This window comes from Lepus europaeus, chromosome 6 (genome assembly GCF_033115175.1).
Source record: "Lepus europaeus isolate LE1 chromosome 6, mLepTim1.pri, whole genome shotgun sequence".
Classification (NCBI taxonomy): Eukaryota; Metazoa; Chordata; class Mammalia; order Lagomorpha; family Leporidae; genus Lepus; species Lepus europaeus.
Window position 1 is genome coordinate 18,070,687 of NC_084832.1, and position 21,601 is coordinate 18,092,287.

Genomic DNA, 21,601 nt, shown 5'->3' on the forward strand with positions numbered 1-21,601 from the left:
TTTATTTATAAAAAAAGAAGTTTATTTAGCTCACAGTTCTGGAGGAACAAGAATATGGTGCTAGCATCCTTGCAAGGGCCCTCTGGTTGTACCACAATGTGGTAGAGGAATGGAACGGACACTAGTTATGTGCAGTGAAAGCCAAACTAAGGTGGTATCACTTTATAATAACCTGGTCTTGCAATGCTAATCTGGTTCTATGAGAACTAGAATTCCTATGCGAAAGTATTAATCTGTCCATGAAGTTGGTTCCCACATGACCTAAATACCTTCCATGAGGTCCCATTCTTAAAGGTCCTACCACCTTCCAACATTGCCACATCAGAAGCCAAACATCCAGCACATGATCCTCTAGGGCATACATTCAGTCCATCTCCAGAAGATGACGTCTTGGACTTGTTTCTGCTAATGAGTGTGATTACATGTGAACAGAAGAGAGTGAAGTGAACCCTGGCCAAGGAGTGGCCCATCACTCCCTTCTTCCTCACTACCTGTGAAGGGTGTCAGGAGAGGAATTAAAGGACACCCCTTTAATTTGAACCTTGGGATGCACACAGGTAGAGCACGGTGACAATTGGCACAGGGTATATGTTAGTAAAAACATTTCACCCATGAGCCAATGAGCTCTTGAAATCTTGATTGTAGCTTGAGTTAGACTGAGTAGATGAATACACAATGGATGGGGTGAAGTGACAACCAAGTAAAACTCAGGAGGTCAGCTCTGCTTTGATCACTTTAGGAATATTGTATTAAGCTGCAGGAAACGTGCATAGAGGAGTCAAAGAGCAGACTGTACTGTCCAGAAAAGGAGAGACTAAGCTGATGGGGAAACTGTCTCATGGAAAGGAAAATGGGGGAGGGGTTGACGATGTTTGGTTGAAGAAGGAGAAGAGGGGAAAGTTTATGGGAAATTGAGTAAGCCCATTCAAGGAGGTTTGAAGGTGTTATGAAGGGCTTTTGATGGAAACATTGGTGAAAGAACTTTTTATTAAATATTAATATTTACATTTACATTTAACTCATATTTAATATTAAATAGTTATTAAAAAAGAAGAATTTCCTAACATTTATAACTGCTCCCAAAAGTTTGTGAGAACCTCCTCACTAGATGTATTTAGCCAGACCCTGGTGATAATTTGTCAGAAATATTGAGGGCAGTGGTGGAGCCCTGGAGTGGCCAGTGGATTCCACACATTTGCAGCAGTTTAACAAAATCTTACCTGGAACCCCTACATAATAGCATTTAATTTGTATAAATATGGTCATTATAGTAATGAGTCTCTTGATGAACATAAAAAATTGAGTTGGGGCTATTTATACATCAACTATTTATTAAGTAGCCTCTGTTTGCCAAGCAGGGTTTCAAGTGTTGGAAAAATACAATGCAGTTGAGGTTATCACCCTTTTGAGACCTATATTCTAGTAGAGAGGACAGACTTCCAGTCACTAAACTAAAAGGAAGAAAAATTTTTGATAGTGATAGTGCTGTGAAGAAAATGAAATTATGCGACATGATAGAGAGTGGGTGACTTAGTGTAGGTATGTTAAAGTGAGCGGCCAGGGATCTCCAGGATCTGAAACCTGAATGACAAGATTCTGAGCAAGAATGTCTCAGGCAGAGGGAAGCAGGACAACAGGAAAGGTGGAAATGAATGGAACACATGTGAGTAGTGGAGTGATTGTAGGACTCTGCCCCTGCAGAACAAGAAAGAGGAGGGAGAGTGATAGATCACAAAGCTTCTCTAAGCTAATTCTGAAAGTATCCCTGGTAAAGAATCTTCCAAGACAAGATGTTTCCAACACAGACTAGCATGCAATTCAAATATACATGACTGACTGACAGGTTGTGCCCATAGGCCTTCTCCTTACAAGTCTGACAACCCCCAGTAAGACTCTCTCCTCTTTAAGGACATGACTAGTCATGTGTTTGAATGTATGGCAGCATCAAATCACCGTGAACAATTCCAAATGCTGACTTTCAACTTCTGTCCTTATTGTTCTTATCCTGATGCAGGCTATTCACAGATCTGTGGACCACATTTGGAGTAGTGCATAAACAGAACCTTGAATTTTGCTCTAAGTGCCTTGGAATGCATACCTGGGGAGGCAGGACAAAGGAGAATCAATGATGACTTACAGGACTGGGATGGTGTTCCTTACCAAGGTGGAGCAGACCCATTGAAGGAGAGGGCAAAAGTTCTGCTTGGAACATATTAAATGAGAGATGTCTAGACCTCCAGGTGGAGAGGTCAAGAAGGGACTTAGATATATGGGTCTGGGGCTTGCCACAGAGGTCAGGGCCAGAGTTCTGGTGGAGTCATGACAACCTGAATTTAAAGTCACAGACAAACCAAGTTATCTAGCAAATGTCATAATGAAAGAGCAAACTCCAGACCTAGACGTGTGGCAATTCTGATGTGAGAGCAGACTCCAACATTCTCAGTATCCAGGAATTTTGAATCTAATATTTATGGAGCCTCAAGGCTTCATGAAACATAGAATGAAATCCCCCGAAGTAGTAATCTGTAAATATGCATGAAATGAGTAGGTGAGCTCCAAAACACCGTTCCAACTCTGAGATTTTGTGATTCCAACATGATGCGAACTTCAGTACTCAGAAGTGTTGAATGTGATCTTGTTTGGGAAAAAGGGTTTTCTTTTAGATGTCATTGAGTTAAGGATCCTGAGTGGTCCCTAAATCCGATGACAAGTGTCCTCAAGAAGAGACAGAACAGAGGAGAGACAGAAAGAAGAGAAGAAGGCCAGATGACCACAGCAGAGATTGGAGGGTTGCAGCCTTAAACCAAGGAAGCCAAGGCTTGCCTGCAGCTACCAGAAACTGGAATTGGCAAGAAGGATTCTCACTGAAACTCCAGAGCAAGTGCAGCCCTATTTGACATGCCAGCCCTACCAACAACATCTTGACTTCAGACTTCCGACCTCCAGAACCCTGAGAAAATGGATTTCTCTTGTTTTAAGCCGTTCAGTTTGTGGTGATTTGTTATAGCATCCCCAGGAAACTAATGTACAGGATGTCTTTTATATCTTTTAGTTGATGCTATTGCAGCCTTTCCTCTGAATCCAAGCTTTATCCTGACCCAGTGCCCCTGATCTCTAGCTACACAGTTGGGTCACCTAGAGAATTCATAAAGCATGCTTATGTCTGGGGCGCACACTCAGAGATTCTGCTCCTGTCTGGCACTGATGTAGAGCCAGAAGTAAGAACTGCCATTTAATTAGTCACAACAGCTTGTCAAGGGATGGCACAGAGGTCCTTGAGCTGGGGAATTTGCCAGTCAGTACTTTTATGATGAGTTATCAGGTATTCTGAGGAATTGGCTGAAGCAGTTCCCATTAGCCCTCTGTACAGACCCCATAGCACAGAGACAGTTCTGCTCCACCATGAGGGGATGAAGGGATGCTCCAACAGGTGCTTACGACTGCTGATCTGTGTGTATCCTGTGCTGTTCCCAGAAGCTCCTGGGAGGCATCACTTTCTCCCCAGCAGTTTGATAAGGTCTCACTGTAATGCAAATCCAGACATTCACTCGTGAGTCCCCACTCCAGATTGTCCTTGTCTCCTGTACAGATAATGACAACTGGGATCTTCCAGTGGCCTGCTAATTTGGGCAAATTCTAAAAATCTGCATCATAGATGTGCTGAATAGGATAAAAGTAAGTTGTTGTTTGGAGGGAAGCAGATTCCTAATTGTGAACAAAGCCCTCCCTTGTACACCAGCTCTAAATAAATGTTTCTTTATGTTTGCAGTTGCGTGACCTCCTGGAGTGGTCTCTCTCGTGCGTCAGCACGCAGTCAGGAGTGCAATGCCGTTCCCAATGTGCGCTCATCTGTGAGGGGCTTTGACAAAGACTCACTGCATCCATTGACTCCCCGGGAAGTCTGAGGTCACAAGCTTGGCTGGTGCACATGAGCCCAATAAAGAAGATGGTTTTACTCTCCTGAAACAAAGCCAGAAACTTGATCTCCTCATTGTGCACTTTGGACCATGTGCTAACGATGAGGATTTTTCTAATACTAATCCGCCTAATGACGGCTTCTCCCAGCCCTTACACAAACCCCACAAGGCCCCGTGGCTTGGCAAGCCAGACAGAATAAAGGCAGCACGGCATTTGGCTTTTGAACTGAGTTCAAGGCAATTAAAGTCAAGGGCTAAGGAGGGAAGGAGGGGGTATAGAAATGCCCGCATAATAAGTAGTGTGACTGGAGCACTCTGCAAATTAACTCAATTAGACAAAGCCTGATTTAACGGGGGAAGATGGTGAGAAGCACTACCCTCATTAAATTTGGCTGTTAGAGGCGCTCCTAATGAAATTAAATTTGTGTTAGTCGTTTGAGTCACATAAAATAGTGTGTACATGTGCCTGTACACACATGCACATGTGAAGGGTCTGTGATTTGGGTAGGTATTTTTTTTTAGGGGGAGAGGGATAGAATGCAAAAAACTATATACTAAAAAGAGAAAAAGACAGCGAATGCTCAAGAGCTCAAGAGTGGAAGACTAGGAGAAAGGGAAGACATAAAGAAGGACTGGGAAGGGAGAGCCAGTTATCACCCAGCCATGAGCCTCCTTCAACTGGGACTCCTGTTTCTGTGCCTGGACTGTGGAATCCTGCCTGGGGCTTGGGCTCAGTTCCCTCGGGTGTGCATGACCTTGGGTAGCCTGGTGAACAAGGAATGCTGCCCGCCCCTGGGTGCAGAGCCGTCCAACATCTGTGGTTCTCAGGATGGCCGGGGGCAGTGTGCAGAGGTACAAACTGACACCAGGCCCTGGAGTGGCCCTTATGTCCTGCGAAACCAGGATGACCGTGAGCAGTGGCCAAGGAAGTTCTTCAACCGGACCTGCAAGTGCACAGGTGAGGTGTCTGTGAGCAGACCCGGCCCGCACTACTGGCTTTGTGGGGAGGGCACTGGCTGAGAAAGGAGCCCCTTCTAAGGAGGAGAGGAGACTATTGACAGAGGCTATTGGATGAGGCTTTGAAAAATGAACCAATTATATTTTGGTGAGAAGCAGTAGTAGGACTGATGATGTCTTGGTTCACATCCTCTGGTACATCCAGTTATGAAAACTAAATAAATATTACCAGGGCCAAGCCCAGTTATATGAATGCATGCCAACATACCATTGACTTGTTTATTGGAAAGGGAGGCTAAAGAGCTCACGAGTCAGCTTTGAAAGTCAGAACAAGTCCTTTCAAGATGGATTCGGTGCCCTCTCCTGAAATGGGTCCATATTTGCGGAGGAGGGGATGGGTGAGGCTTGGTATTTACACACAGGAGTTGGAGGCAGGTGTTCTGCTATCCTGGCCACAGTGCTTCTAATGATTTGAATGGATCTCAAGCAGGGTACATCTTTCTCATTAAATCTGTGGCTGGGTTGTGGCTTTGTCAGTGTTGGACAGACGCAGCAAGAAAGAGCTTTCTCAGTGACCTGGAAAGAGAGGGTTGTTACCCCAAAGCAGTGGCTTTGGTTCACTCTTGTCTGGATTTGAACGGGGTGTTACAAAAGGAGCTCAGGGTCCCTCCTGTAGGCTCTGGTCTCTCTTATGCCCTGCTTCTTTGAAATCTCTGTGCATTTCTTCTTTCTCTGGCCCTCTGGGCCTTCCTAGGTCCTCTTCAGTCATTGCTTTCCTCTAATTTCCAGCAGCCATGACCAGTGGTGATTAGAACTCAAAGGCTGGCAGGGCATTCAAAACACAAAAGACATAATTTGCAATTTCTGCAAAGTCCTTCTTACTCTTCTATGGGTGCCGAATGCATCAGACTTTGCTTTCTTTAAATACTTATTTCTGTTCTTGTATGATTCCAGGATGTAGGGTAATTGAGCCATGTAAGGGCATGAAGAAGTATTACTAAAAGACTATCCAAAGGGATGTTATAGTGATATAGGGATGATGTTGGATTTTTTTAAGTTTCAAAGTCCTGGCTTTAAAATCATTTTGTAATCTTGTTTTTAATTCTTTGATGCAAAGGAATTTTTGGGTCCTAGTTTTGTTCTGGGTATTGAGACAATGTTTTTAGTGGCATATTGAATATATATTATCCATCTTTTTCTAAGCTGTGTAAGTACATGCTTCCTTTGACATTGTCTCTTGGGTTTTCATTGTTTTTCAGCCTAATGAGGAACAACTGTTTTCATATTACCTATGTGATTGAAAACTATACTAACATAGTGACTTTTTAGTTCCAAACTCAAAAATATCCCTAGAGCAATTATTTCCATGTCAAACATTTTAAAATGTTTTAAAATGTTTCAATTTTACAGAAGTTGGGAATCTCCATTTTATAGAATTCAGGGCAGACTATTTTATGAAATCATATATAATTATTGACTCTTCTTATCTCAATCTCCTTTATGGTTTTGACTGGCTAACATTATTATTGTTATTATTATTATTATTTTAAAGGATAGGGATGTGAAGATAGAGAATGACAGAGGAGAGAGGAATACTTGCTATTTTCCTTTGCTAAAAGAATTTTTATAAATTCTCCTTAGAAGCGACAGGAACTCGAGATCACAGTGACCTACTTTCAAAATATAGAAGGGGATTCTCTGTTCTAAGAAGGCAGCTGACCAGAAATAGGGCCTGTCCTGTAAGTCCATACTGTGAGAACATCACATGTCCCAAAGCAGGACTCTGTCATGGTGTATGGTCTCCATTTGCAGCCACGGTGAAGGACATGTATGCTGCTTTGACTCCCACTACCAGGCTGTGGTTCACCTCCTCCCTATGACCAGCTGGGCCTGACTCTGGACAGTAACTCTTGATATCAACTGTCTCTCATGTGTGTGTGTGTGTGCATGTGTGTATGTGTGGAAGAGAGAGAGAGAGAGAGAGAGAGAGAGAGAGAGAGAGAGAGTGAGTTTCTAAGGTAACTTAAGACTTACTGAATCTACGAATTTAGTTTATTATACGTTTTGTTTTCTCCAATTTTGGTGAGTTTGGATATACATGTACACTCTTGGTACCATCACCACAGTCAAGGGAATAAACATCACCTCCACACATTTCCCTGTGTCTCTGTTTTTGTGTTTGCTTGTTATTGTTTATTTGGAAAAATCACAACTTGAGATCTCTCTTAATACATTCCTAAGTGCAGGATACCTTATTGTTAGATGCTGGCACAATGTTGTAAGCAGATCTCTGGGACTTACTCATCTTGTGTCACTGTGACTTTAATACCCACTGAACAACTCCCTCCATCCCATGGTAGCTACCATTCCATTGTCAATGTCATATATTTGGCTATTATTTTATTTTTGTTTAATTTGAGAGGGAGAGAGAGTATCTTACATCCACTGGTTCACTCCCCAAATATCCTCAACAGCCAGGGCTGGGTCAGGCTGACACCAGCAGATAGGAACTCCGTCCAGCTCTCCCTGGAGGGCAGGGATCTGAGTATTTGAACCTTCTCCTGCTGCCTTTCCAGGGTGTGCATGGTTAGGAAGCTGGATGGGAAACAGAGGTTGGACTTGATCCCAGGCAATCTGATGTGGAACGTAGGTGTCCCAAGCGCTGGAAACAGTCGAACACACTGCACAATAACACCCAATCCTTAAAAGCTTAATTTTTTTTTATTTGAAAGGTAGGGAGAGAGAGCGAGAGGGAAAGAGGGATAGAGAGAGAAATACAGACATTTGGCTATTTTAGATGTCTTTTAAGAGGAATCCTGCATCATTTGTCCTTCTATAACTATCTTATTTCAACCAGCACAATATCTTCCAGGTCTCTTCACATGGACGCACAAGTTAGAATCATCTGCTTTTTATTTTTATTTATTTTTAACGATTTATTTATTTATTTGAAAGGCAGTTACAGAGAGAGTGAGAAAGAAAGGGAGACAGAGACAAAGACCTTCCATCCAAGGTTTACTCCTCTCATGTCCACAGTAGTCAGTGCTGGGCCAGGCTGAAACCATGAACCAGAAGCTTCATCCAAGTCTCTCACATAGGTGCAGGAGCCCAAGCACTTTTGCCATCTTCAGCTGCTTTCCCAGGTGTATTAGCAGGGAGCTGGGTTGGAAGTGGAGCAACAAGGACATGAACCAGCACCTATATGGGATGCCACTGTGGGAGGCAGTGGCTTAACCCTCTAGACCACAATGCCAGCCCTAGAATTTTCTTTGTTTTAAAGATTGAATAGTATTCCATTACACTTTCATACTGATTTTGGGTGGATCTACTCTTGTTGACTAGATGGTCTAGCTCTTGAAGTTTAAGGGCACCAGACCAAGTCTTAGTGCAAAGTTTCTTCATGTATGTTGTAATTACCATTCTGTGATGTGCCACACACAAGATGGAAGTTTTCCAGTTTATTCTACCTCCAGAGAGATTTGTTTACTGTCTCAGAGTTGTTTTCTTGTGGTTTGCAAAAACAGTTTTTAGAATTTAAACCAAAGACCTTCTCTTCTGGTAGCTTCATGATTCTTTTCCAAATAGAATCCTTGCACAATCTCAAATTTCTTAAGGAAGGCCAGTGCCGTGGCTCACTTGGCTAATCCTCAGCCTGAGGCGCCGGCACTCCGGGTTCTAGTCCCGGTTGGAGCGCCAGTTCTGTCCTGGTTGTTCCTCTTCCAGTCCAGCTCTCTGCTGTGGCCTGGGAAGGCAGTGGAGGATGGCCCAAGTCCTTGGGTCCCTGCACCCTCATGGGAAACCGGGAGGAAGTACCCGGCTCCTGGCTTTGGATCAGTGCTGCGCAGGTCGTGGCAGCCATTAGGGGAGTGAACCAACGGAAGGAAGACCTTTCTCTCTGTCTCTCTCTCACTGTCTATAACTCTCTCTATCTCTCTTTCTCACTGTCTAACTCTACCTGGCCAAAAAAAAAAAAAAAAAATTCTTAAGGAGAAAATGTCAGCTAGCTTCTGGCAACCAGACTATTGATGACCTTGAATTTTGTTAATCCACTGGAAAAAATAAATGTGCTGTAGAATCCACAATCATGGAGCTGATAAAAAAATTTTTAAGTTCTATGCTCAAAGTCTGACCTTTTCTTTTCCATGTAGGAACGAATTGAAACATGGAAATTACTGAAGTTAGTGGTCAGGGGGAGCTTAACTTCAGGAGACTTTGGCATGAGCCGTTCAGCTCATAAGGCTTACCTACCAGTTGGCCTTTATGAGAATATACCAGTTGCAATTGTGTCTTTGGGCTTTTGAAAAAAAACGTATGCACCAAATTGTTTTTGAACAGTTGGCTGAGAACGTCTTGTTTGTACAAATGACTAAGTGCCTCCATTTTCCAATCTCTGAAATGGGGATAATGATGAAACCACACTTGTAAAGTCCTTTTGAGCTCGCTAGATGAAAGGATCTATGTGAGTATAAAGTATTGTTATTAAAATAATAGAATCTCTAATTAAAAGGAATAGGCTATTTAGAGTTCCTTGTAAAGTCACTAATCGGTGGTCTTTAAGCTTATTTAGTCTAATGGCTTTTTGAGGTTGAGCTGATGCAGTTCGTGTAGGAACGTGTAGTGTTTGGATGTTTTCATTCCCTTCCATTTTTATCCCACTCCTCAGCAGATAAAGAACTTTGATTGTCTCAATTTAATTTTTGCTCAAGGACATTCTTCATGGTAAATAGATTGGCATCATCCAGGGATCTTTTTGTTTTCTCTCTCCATTTTGCAGGAAGCTAACACAACCGTTTCTGAAAGACCCTCTTTTTACATGTATTACTATTGGTAGATAGGGGGTGGGGATTATCTCATTTTAAATTGATATAAAATGTTCTAAAAATTGGAATTAAAGTAATAAACATTCTGTGTGCTCAGCTTTCATTTTCTTAAACTTTTAAGTTGTCTTCAGCATTGCAACAAATTCTTTAGGCTAGGTTTATAGGCTCAAAACTGAAAGGGATCTGGCTGAAGGGTCTTAGTGTATTTCCTGTGACAAGTACTGGAAAAGAATTTTTTAATTAAATAAACTTCCAGGTCATTAAGGGAACTCAAATTCAGACAAACGCTCTTTTGTTAGTATGTATATGTTACTTTGTGTAGGCAACTGTTGCATTGAAGTTCTTTGTTCATCAAGTGGTGAAGCATCCCTGATCTGAGTCAAGGGTAGTCATTTTCACCTTTTCCATGAAAAGGCTTGTGTTACGTGCACACATCTTTTATTTCCTCCAAGCTAAGGTATTGCACCTTATTTATGTGAGGGCACTTCAAGAAGTCATGGAAAATGGAATGAAAAGATAAGCTTATTTTGGTTAAAAAATTTTTGAAATCCATACATTTGAGGGGTTTTCCAAATTTTTGGAAAAATACATCTAATGAAAAAATGAGGCAAGAATTTCAATTTTTTGCACTAAAATAAATTATTTTAATTCTATTTCCATGAACTTTTTGAGGTCCCCTCATGTTTGTATACCCTATTAGCTAATGCCTTTTATTCAGCTTTCCAGTGGTTCTTTCATCACTCACCTGGCCAACGTTTATTTAGGACCAATTAAATTAAGCAATTTATGGACAGGGAGGGAAGAAAATGTCATAATTTTTGAAGCGTCTACAGGGTAGGTATAAAACAGACATGAAAACAAATTGTTGCTGTACTATTCAATATGTGGTATCTAATAAAACTAGTAATAGCACCTAATATAGAATTTGATGTATACCAGACACTGTTGTAAGTGTTCCATATTAATGTGCTTGCTTTTTGTAAGGACTCTATGAAATATTACCTTGATACAATAGGCTCTGCGAGGTTAGGTCCAGAGTTACCAGAGGGTTCAAAAACTTTGGGAGTACAGATGAAGGCATGTTGAGTGCTTTTAAAAAAACAGAACTTTTTTTTTGGAGAAATTTTAGGATCACAGCAAAATTGAGTCAAAAGCACAGAGATTTCCCATATACCTCTACTCTTACATACAGCCTCTGCACTGTCATGATAGCTTCAGTTTTGACTGCCCTTTAAGCAGTAGGTTTTCAGTAAATTATGTTGACTACATAAATGGGGGAGGCAATTAGTTACTGATAATTTTGTTTCTACCAACCAAAAAGAATGTTGATAAAGAAAGTAGAGTAGTCTTAGAATTCATGGCATAAGTTATGAGTTACTCAATAATGAGATCCTCAAATCCAAAAACAAGTTCTATACCTTTAAATGTAGGAATACATTGAATTTACTATTACAAAACTTAGGTATGTTATTTCTTAATATTTAAAAAAATTAGTAAACTTTATTTTTAGAGCAGATTTGGATTGCTAGCAAAATTAAACATAAAGTACCTAACCAGTTCCCCTGCACATGCCCCCTCCCCTTCACCATCAACATACTGCCCCAGAAGCCCCATGTGTGACAATCAGTGGCCTTTCTTGATACATGATTTTTACCCAAATGTCTTAGCATTTTGAAGCCAGAAGTGACTATTTTGTTAAAGAGAAGTGATTGCACTATCATCCCAGCCATCTGACCTAATTTTCGGTAGCCAGCTGAAAGTTTGACTGAATTTTCATTTGGATAGTTCTTATTCTTCACAGCATTTTGTTCAATCCTTTCACAAAAAATACTATATTCCTGGAAAAGCTATCAGAGTAGGTAATACATTTTAATAAAGGTTGTTTCTAAAGTAGATAATCTGAAATTTTAGTAAGATATCCTGGGAGAAAATAAATTCCAAGAGTAATGAAGCCTGAAGCATCTTGAAAGTACAGTAGCTGCCCAATAAGTACCTGTTAAATAAATCTTGTGTATTTGGTGACTTGGCTCCTGCAATCAACACCAGTATTAATGTTTAACTCAAACTATTCAGATACACTTGGGAATAGTAGAATTTTTCCTTTTTGAGTATTTTTACTTATATTCTCATAGGGTGCTGAAATGTAGGAAATACAGATAATTGAGCTATGTGAGGATAGGTAAAATATTTTGTATGTTGCAAAGAACATAGAACTCAAGCAACCAATTACCATTTTTCATTCTACCTACTTACTACATTCTGATGAAATTTTCCTTAGCTATCAAAAAATCCATTGGTGAATAGAAAGGGAAGCTGTGCCTTTTCTTTACAGAGCACAAATACTAATCATTTTGTTTTTATGCTATTGGACAATTTTCTTTTCCTTTAGAGATACAAATAACCTTCTTTCTGTTATGGTCATAGTACCTTTTTATTTACCTCTATTTTTGTAGCTATAGTTTTCCAAAATTATTTACAAAAACAGTTTTTCCTGCTAATCCAAAAGGACAGGGAGAGAAAATTTATGTTTATCTTATTACCTATTACATGTTATACTTGTATATTTCTTTCCTTCATTCAACAAACATTAATTATGTATAAGACCAAGCCCAGGCCTACATAGTGAGTTCACTGATTTCTAGTTGCCTGGAGCTGAAAATAATATTATCAACCCTGTATATCCATGGGCTCCACATCTGTAGGACCCTCCATCCCTGGATTCAGCCAATTTGAGGATAGAAAATATTCAGAAAAAATGCATCTGTCCTGAACTTGTATGGATTTTTTGTCTTTATTCCCTAATACACAATATAACAGCTATTTATGCAACATTTACATTATGGTAGATATAGTAAGTAAACAGGGAATAATTTAAATATACCAGAGGAAGTTCATGGGATACATGGAAATGCTATGCCCCTTTATATAAGGAACTTGAGCATCCACCAATTTGGAGTATCCAAGGAGGAGTCCTGGAATTAATCTCCCACACATACTAAGGGACAAGGGCATAAAGACATTTACAGTTGGCATGGAAAAGGCAAATGAAAGGGATTCTGAGGTGCTCTGGGAGCACAGTCATGTGGGAGTATGTCTGAACATGATGTGTGGAGACAAGAATGTGCTTATAGGGCCGGCACTGTAGCTCACTTGGTTAATCCTCCACCTGCAGTGCTGGCATCCCATATGGGCGCCAGGTTCTAGTCCTGGTTGCCCCTCTTCCAGTCCAGCTCTCTGCTGTGGTCCAGGAGGGCAGTGGAGGATGGCCCAAGTGCTTGGGTCCTGCACCCACATGGGAGACCAGGAAGAAGCACCTGGCTCCTGGCTTCAGATTGGTGCAGCACTGGCCATAGCAGCCATTTGGGGAGTGAACCAACGGAAGGAAAACCTTTCTCTCTGTCTCTCTCACTGTCTATGACTCTACCTGTCAAAAAAAAAAAAAAAAAAAAGAATGTGTTTATAGAGAGACCACTGTGAAGTTTAGAGGAGGGCTAGGTAAGCTGGACAAAGAATTTAGGGAAGCAGGGGCGAAAAAATGTTTCAGGCAGAAGGAAGAACAATAAGTTTTGGGGCAAGAGGAGGAGGAAGAGGAAGAGGAAGGGAGGAAAAGGAGATGGCTCGGTCACCCATGCTACTGTCTTTCCATCACCCCTTCAGTCTCCTGGGAGACAGGCATTCTTATCCTCGTTTGTTTCTACCCTTCATTCCAGGAAGACCTAAACTTTCGCTCTTCAACCTGTCACTAACCACAAACTGAGGGACTGGTTAGGCTCACAGCAGTGGTCCAAAAGGCTAAGAAGAGGAAAGGAAGCCAAGGGCAAGCTGACATCATTTCCACTTGAAATGCTAATCAGAGAGATGCTCAGAGCTTGATGTTCCTAGTGCTCATTCCCTGGGCATGGAGGGAGAGAGCATAAGTGTGCAGCTGATGGGAAACCCTCAGTGATTTGTGCTTCCTGACATCATGGCAACTAATTCACCTTTATAACCTGTCAGCCTCCATTGATTTTGTCTTAACACTGTCTCCTTTGTGAAATAAACCAGCATTTTTGGTGTTAGATTCCACCTAAACTCCTGGAAGTGAGCTTATTTATTTTGATTCCATGTTTAGCTTGGTATATGTTCCCTTCCCTCTCTAAATCAATGAGCTGTCTGCTCTAGACCTTTGGTATGAGCCACACAGGTAGCAGGACTCAGCAAGGACATCCTCAGGCTGCGGCTCAGCCCCAGGTTGAACATGGAGAAGACATGGTAGGGGACACTCCTGTGTCCTACAAGAGGCAGGAGAGTACCTGTATGAGTTTGCCCAGGCTGCCGCCACCAAATCACCAGCTTACACAGTAGGCTTTCTTTCTCAATTCTAGAGCTGGAAGCTGAGATCCTGGTGCTGGTTGAAAGGGCTGGTTTCTTCTGTGGCCCCTCTCTTTTGCTTGTACATGGCCACATTCTCTCTTAATTTTCTTTTCTCATGGTTTTTTCTCTGTGTGAGACTGGGTCTTAATCTCCTCTTCTTATAAGGACATTGGTGGTGCTGGATTAGGACCTGCCCTAATGACACATGTGACTTTTATTATCTCATTAAAACTCTACCTTCAAGCAATGTCCAACTGACTTGAGCACATGCATTTTGAGGGGGGGGGGGCACAATTCATCCATGATATCATGTAATGCATTTCATTGCCTGCCTTGTTGGGAATATTTCTAGGGACCTCTCTAGTGCTCAGGCCACTTGGATCTCAAGAGGAGACTAAGGGAAGGAATTGGACTTTCTTTGCCTTCTGGTAACCACTTTCATCTCTTCTATTCTATGCCAGAGATCCAATTCAGAAATGTCTTCCAAGCTACCTAAACTCATTTCCTCTCCCATATTCCCCTTTTCTAAACCAGGAAACTTTGCTGGTTACCATTGTGGAGACTGCAAGTTTGGCTGGACTGGCCCCAACTGTGATCAGAGGAAGCCGGCAGTTGTTCGGCAGAACATCCATTCTCTGTCTGCTCAGGAGAGGGAGCAGTTCTTGGATGCCTTAGACCTGGCAAAGAAGAGCCCACACCCCGACTACGTGATCACCACACAGCACTGGCTGGGCCTTCTTGGGCCCAATGGGACCCAGCCTCAGATCGCCAACTGCAGCATATATGACTTTTTTGTGTGGCTCCATTATTATTCTGTTAGAGACACATTATTAGGTGAGTTTTTTTCCTTGGCTTAAGGTATGTTATAGGTTTATGACTGGGAGAGGGGACATGGATGGGAAGTCATTTCACTGAAGTTAATTGACAAGAGAGTAACCTCAAGGCTATGTTAGGTCTATGAAAGTTGTAGAATTATCAAATACTGCCTGAAATTAGAATGGAATGGTTTCTTTCCAGTTGGAAAGATATATTGGTTGTAAACACTTTCAATATCTGTCCTTTAGTTTATGTTCTTAATTCAAAATCTAAACTGTTCTCTATGAAGCTATTAATCCTCAAACACATGGGTTGGCAAAGTGGAGGCAAATTCCTTTGGATTCCAGCAGAAAACATGTGTAAGTCTGTCTGGGGAAGCCCTTTCTGACCTTTTCTTCAAATTAGAGGAATTAACTGAACATATGTCAAAGCATATGATGCTTCTTTGTGCAGAATTAGACAGTGTGTGTTGGAAGTGGGTTTCTCATTAAACTCACGTGTCTTCAGTCATTTATATCATGCTCTGCTGGGAATGCCCGGATTTTTTGTCAAGGGAAAGTGTAAGCTGAACCACAGTAATACAGAGTTAGCTTTTCCTGCTTAATCCTTTGAACCATACTTAACTTGTTTGTTGGATGCTTATAAAGTGGTGCCCAGGGGCTGCTGTTGTGGCACAATGGGTTAAGCCACTACCTGCAACACCACATTCCATGTCCAAGCCAGTCTGAGTCCTGCCTTCTCTGCTTTGGATCTAGTTTCCTGCTAATGCATCTAGGAAAGTAGTAGTACTTGGACTACTGCCACCCATGCGAGAGACCCTGATGGAGTTCCTGGCTCCTGGCTTCAGCCTGGCTCAGTAGTAGCTGGGGTCTAGTTAGGGCTTAAGATGGGAGGAGAGGTTGTCCTCATAGGTTCAGATTTGACCTGAATTGGTTTTCTTTGGGGGGGAGAGACATAGACCCCAGTTTTTTGCAAGAGGGCTTGGATTCATTCCAGAGTCTTCTCATGGCAGTTCGGTATGCTTGGCTAGCCCTGTAGCTATCTCAAGCTTTGGGGTTCCTCATTGGAGTAAGGGCAAATGAAGACATCTTACCCACTTGGAATAGTGAGACTTTCATCTGGAATCTCCCATCCCTGTCTTTGTCACTTGGTGTCCCCTTATCATTTTGTCATGAGGACTTGAACCTTCAATCTGGATGGAAACATTTTTTAAAAAGACTATGAGTCCAAAGCAATGAGAACGGTTCTTTTCTGTGTGGGTTTTTCAAAAACTTGCCTCGCAGGTAAGCATCTGTCTTTCTTTATCGATAGATATGGAGGCTCTCTGGCTGTAAACCTTTATAGTCTCTGCTGTCATCACTCTGAGGGATGTTTGCTTTATGTGAGGGAATCTCTCAAGAGGAAGAGAAAACTATAGTTTCTGGTCATATCCAGGAATTAAATTTATATTCATGTCTGTTCAGTTCTCTGAAGTTATTATAGGTACTTGGAAAAAGAACTAAAGTTAGCTAAAGTTTCTACATAACCATCAAAAACTGTTATGAAATGGGAAGAAGGATAGAACAGGCAGTAAGGAGGGCGTTAAATTGCCCAAAGCTTTTCACTAAAATTGGCAGTTCCAGTGGCCAGCCAAATTGGTTTGAATGTATTTTTCTCTCTTCTGGTATCAGTGATCATGCTTGTCAGCTAGTGGTTGTAACTGATTGATGGCTGAGGCACAACCCATGGAAACTCTTTTTGGTTGTATAAATACAGCATTAGAATTATGTGTGCTTAAAGCTGCAATACTTTTAATTTACCTACTTCCTTACGGATTTGTGCATTTGCAAGGAATAAGTTAGAAAATGTCTTTAAAATACATTTTATTTATGTCTAATGATGTATTCTTTTGGATACTCCAGCTCATCTTATTGTTGCTCAAAAATTAATATGCAAAAAGGGCTGTTAATGCTGAACATGACTTGAATTTCCCAAATCACTGCTGCAATACCAATTTTTTGAAAGATGAAGGAGCGTTTATCCTAAAAGTGCTTATTGCTTCTGAAATTCTTTTTTTTATTATTGCTTGTAGCACATCTTAAGTAAGGCCTGACATTTTAAATATTCTCTTTTGTGACCTGTAATGCATTTTCTAATTGTTTTAGGACCAGGGCGCCCCTATAAGGCCATAGATTTTTCACACCAAGGGCCTGCCTTTGTTACTTGGCACCGGTACCACTTGATGTGGCTGGAAAGAGATCTCCAGGTTGGTCAAAACTATGCATTTCATATTTTTTATTTCTAAAAAATATTATATGTACTTGAGAACTGCTATATGATGTTTTGCTATACATAATACACATCTACAGAGTGAAGTGATTAGTGCAGTTAACAAATTCACACACCCAGCATTTCATATAGTTCTGTCTCTTCTTTCCTTCCTTCCTTCCCTCCCTCTTTGCTTCCCTCTCTCTTTCCCTTTCTCTCTGTCTACCTTTCTCTCTCTCCCTCCTGCCCCACCCCCCCACCCCCCAACATTAAGAATACCCAGAATCTAATGTCCTGGACAATTCCTAGTACTTAATAAAATATTATTAGCTATAGTACCCAAGTTAAACATTGAAACTCCAGACTAATGCTGAACCTTTGATCTATACTTTCTTACTCCCACCCCTGCCCCTGGTAACCACTCTTTGCTCTCTGTTTCTAAGTGTTCTATTTTATTATTTTTGAATTCCACATATAAGTGAGATCCTGTGTCTGGTTTATTTCACTTAGCATCATGTCCTTTAGGTTCATCCTTGTTGTCACAAATGGTAGAATCTCCTTTTTAAAGGCTGAACGACAAGGGCATTGAGTATATACATATAAATAGTCCCTTAGTATCTGTGGGATATTGCATACAGGGCCACCCCCCTCCCATAGAATACCATGATCTGCAGATTCCCAACTCCCTTATATAAAATAGTGCAGTATTCACATATAACCTATGCAATCCACCCATATATGTATGAGTATGCATGGATTTCAAAATTTTTTGTGCCAAAATAATTTTATTTTGTGATTAGTTATCCATTCATCTGGTACTTTTCATCTTGCTTATACATTTGGTCAAGACCCTTAGCAGTCTTCACCATATAAGCTTTCTTGTTGTATCTGATGGCAGAAATTAAATGCCTAGGCCTGCCCTTTGCTTTTAGCGACTCACAGGCAATGAGTCCTTTGCTTTGCCCTACTGGAACTTTGCCACCGGGAGGAATGAATGTGATGTGTGCACAGACCAGCTGCTTGGGGCAGCAAGACAAGAGGATCCGACTCTGATCAGTCAGAACTCACGGTTCTCCAACTGGGAGATTGTCTGTGACAGGTAAAAAACCGATCGTGTGCTACACTATGGATGCTGGGACCATCTTTTCTTCTATCTGAGAGATGAAGGGGTCACTTTGTGCCTCTGTTTCTAATGCATGTGGGGTTCTGTTTACACATTTCTGAAAACAATTTCCCAGGAGAGAGCTGACATTTTAAAACTGTTATGCTCTTTAATAAGGATTTCTCTGTGAATTGAAAATGCACAAACATCGTATTGACATCAACTGTTTTAGAATTAGGAAGAATTTCTGTATGCAGCTAACATTTGCTAAGCAGCAGTCATATTCCTGGTAAGGGAACCCTGCTGGGAATGCAAAGATTGAGAAAACATAGCCTCTTCCTTGACCATCAATTTGTGTTTAAAAAGGTAGACCTCTTGTCAATGAATTATAACTAAATGTGAGAAGGACTATAATAGATGGACAAGTTGACCCCAGTCAAGGCAAGAAGAGAAGATGCAGGTTCTGAAAACTGAAGGAGGCACCAGTCTTTGCCAGGTGGAGGGGAGGGTGAGGAGAGTGTAAGAGGGAGGTAGTTGTTTCCTAGGTGGAGAGAACATCATGGATGAAGACTCTGGAAGCAGCCTGCTGTGGCCAGGCCGCAGGGTGAGGGTGAGCTGAGAGGCTCAGAGGAGGACCTCCTCCTGATCACTGAAGACCATCCAGGCATGTGAGCAGCCTGTGGAGCAATAAGAATTCTGTCTTCCAAGACTCCTTGAACTTGTTTTTCTATCCTGTCACATGCAGTGGCCCCTCTGATCTACAACGTATTTGTTCCAAGGCCCTCCGTGGGTGCCTGAAACTACAGAGTACTGAGCCTTTGAATATGTGCTATGTTTTTTCCTACACATAGAATACATAAAAAATTTCATGGAAAAATGGAATTAAAAGATAAATTTTTTTTTTTGACAGGCAGAGTGGACAGTGAGAGAGAGAGAGACAGAGAGAAAGGTCTTCCTTTGCCGTTGGTTCACCCTCTAATGGCCGCCGCGGTAGCGCGCTGCGGCCGGCGCACCGCGCTGTTCCGATGGCCGGAGCCAGGTGCTTATCCTGGTCTCCCATGGGGTGCAGAGCCCAAACACTTGGGCCATCCTCCACTGCACTCCCTGGCCACAGCAGAGAGCTGGCCTGGAAGAGGGGCAACCGGGACAGGATCGGTGCCCCGACCGGGACTAGAACCCGGTGTGCCGGCGCCGCAAGGCGGAGGATTAGCCTGTTGAGCCACGGAAAAGATAAATTTTTAAAAATCCATGAGTAATTTCTTTTCACAATATTTTCCATAAACTTTTGAAGGCTCATCATATGCCTGGATTTTAATTTTTTTGCACCAAAATAAAAATTTTTTTAAATAAAGCTTTTATTTAGAGTACAAATTTCATAGGTACAGCTTTAGGAATATAGTAGTTCTTCCCCCCATACCCACCCTCCCACTCTCATCCCATTCTTCATTAAGATTAATTTTTAATTAACTTTATATACAGAAGACCAACTCTATACTAAGTAAATATTTCAACAATTTGCATCCCCCCACAAAGTATAAAGTACTGTTTGAGAACAAGTTTTACAGTTAATTCTCATAGTACAACTCATTAAGGACATAGGTTCTACATGGGGAGTAAATGCACAGTAACTCCTATTGATTTAACAATTAGCATTCTTATTTTATGATGTCAGTGATCATAAATAATGATCACTTGAAATGAGCTGCCAAGGCTATGGAAGACTTTTGAGTCCACAAACTCTGTCAGTATTTAGACAGGGCCATAAACAAAGTGGAAGTTCTCTCCTCCCTTCAGAGAAAGTTCTCTACCTCCTTCATTGGTGGCCCCTTCTTTCCACTGGGGTCTCACTCACAAAAATCCTTTATGTAGGTCATTTTTTTGCTACAGTGTCTTGGCTTTCCATGCTTGAAATGCTCTCATGGGTTTTTCAGCCAGATCCAAATGCCTTCAGGGCTGATTCTGAGGTTAGAGTGTTGTTTAGGGCATTTGTGATGCTATGGGTCTGCTTTGTGGACTGCTTTCCATGTTGGAACATTCTCTCCTTTTTAATTCTATCTATTGTTATTACCAGACACTTGGTCTTATTTATGTGATCCCTTTGACACTTAATCCTATCTATATGATCAATTACACATTTAATATGATCACTTTAACAGGTAAGATGGCATTAGTACTACCCAGCTTAATGGGATTTGGAGTTCCATGGCAAGTTTTTAGCTTTGTTGGACCTCTCAGTAGTAGAGATGCCCACTTGCTCGAGAGGACGCCCAAAAATCCAGACTCCAGACCAGTTGATGCAAAAAGCATGAGGTATTTATTGTACGTTTGCGCAAACGGGCCCCCACCTAAGGCGGTGAGGAGCCCTGAGCGGCAGTTTCACACAGGTTATATAGTCAACAAATTAGCATATGGGATTGGCCGGTTCGGAGGGACAATTAGCATACCGGAGAGTGCTGAGGAGAGTGCTGAGGGAACCAGCTGAGGAGAATGCTGAGAAGAGTGCTGAGGGAACCAGCTGAAGAGAATGCTGAGGAGAATGCTGAGGGAACCAGCTGAGGAGAATGCTGAGGAGAGTACTGAGACTCTCCGAAGGGGAGTGGCAGCTCTGCTCTGGGCATGCCTAGAGGTTCTCTAAAGGGGATAGACTTTTTCTTCCCAGAGAACGTGCCCGCTGGACCCTGGGGAACATCTAACCTCTTAAGAAGCCCCTGATATCTGCCCAGGCCTAGTTTCTTATCCCTCTCCCCCATAAGGGTCCTTCAGCTTTACCCTTAGGGGTAAGTCAGTGAGAATGTGTGCCGAACTGTACAGCTTCTATCTCTCTCTCTCTTTTTAAATATTTATTTATTTATTTGAGAGAGAGAGAGTGAGTGTCTTTCATCCACTGGTTTACTCCTTAATTGGCTGCAATGGCTGGAGCTACACTGATCTGAGCCAGAAGCTAGGAGCTTCCTCTGGGTCTCCCACATGAGTCCAGGGGCCCAAGGATTTGGGCCATCTTCTGCTGCTTTCCCAGGACATAGCAGAGAGCTGGATCAGAAGTAGAGCAGCCCAGATTCAAACTGGCGCCCATATGGGATGTTGGCACTGCAGGCGGCACCTTTACCTGCTACGACCCCTCTTCCCTCTCTTATTCCCACTCTTATTTTTTACTGCGATCTATTTTCAATTGATTTTGTACACCTATGATTAATTCTATGTTAAGTAAATAGTTCAACCACTGGTTTTAAGTAGAAAAATTTTTTGATTTCGCTTTTGATTTCTTTAATGATCCACTGTTCATTCAGGAACATATTGTTCATTCTCCATGTGTTTGCATATGATGTAGAGATTCTTGAGTTGTTGATTTCCAGCTTCACTGCATTGTGGTCTGAGAAAATATATGGCAT

General features: G+C 41.7%; 1 protein-coding gene across 3 annotated transcripts in view; it reads left to right on the top strand.

The window, feature by feature from the left end:
• DCT (dopachrome tautomerase) overlaps positions 1-21,601 on the top strand; it is a 117,294-nt gene that overhangs the window by 69,117 nt on the left and 26,576 nt on the right. The window contains exons 3-7 of one of the 3 annotated variants that reach the window (XM_062194030.1): positions 3,590-3,675; positions 3,770-4,875; positions 14,582-14,881; positions 17,008-17,108; positions 18,043-18,209. In XM_062194030.1, coding sequence (XP_062050014.1) covers positions 4,581-4,875; positions 14,582-14,881; positions 17,008-17,108; positions 18,043-18,209 — 863 coding nt within the window. In that variant the 5' untranslated portion in view covers positions 3,590-3,675; positions 3,770-4,580. Of the gene's footprint in view, positions 1-3,441; positions 3,676-3,769; positions 4,876-14,581; positions 14,882-17,007; positions 17,109-18,042; positions 18,210-21,601 lie in introns of those variants that run through there. The other 2 variants (XM_062194031.1, XM_062194032.1) reach the window with 2 other exon arrangements.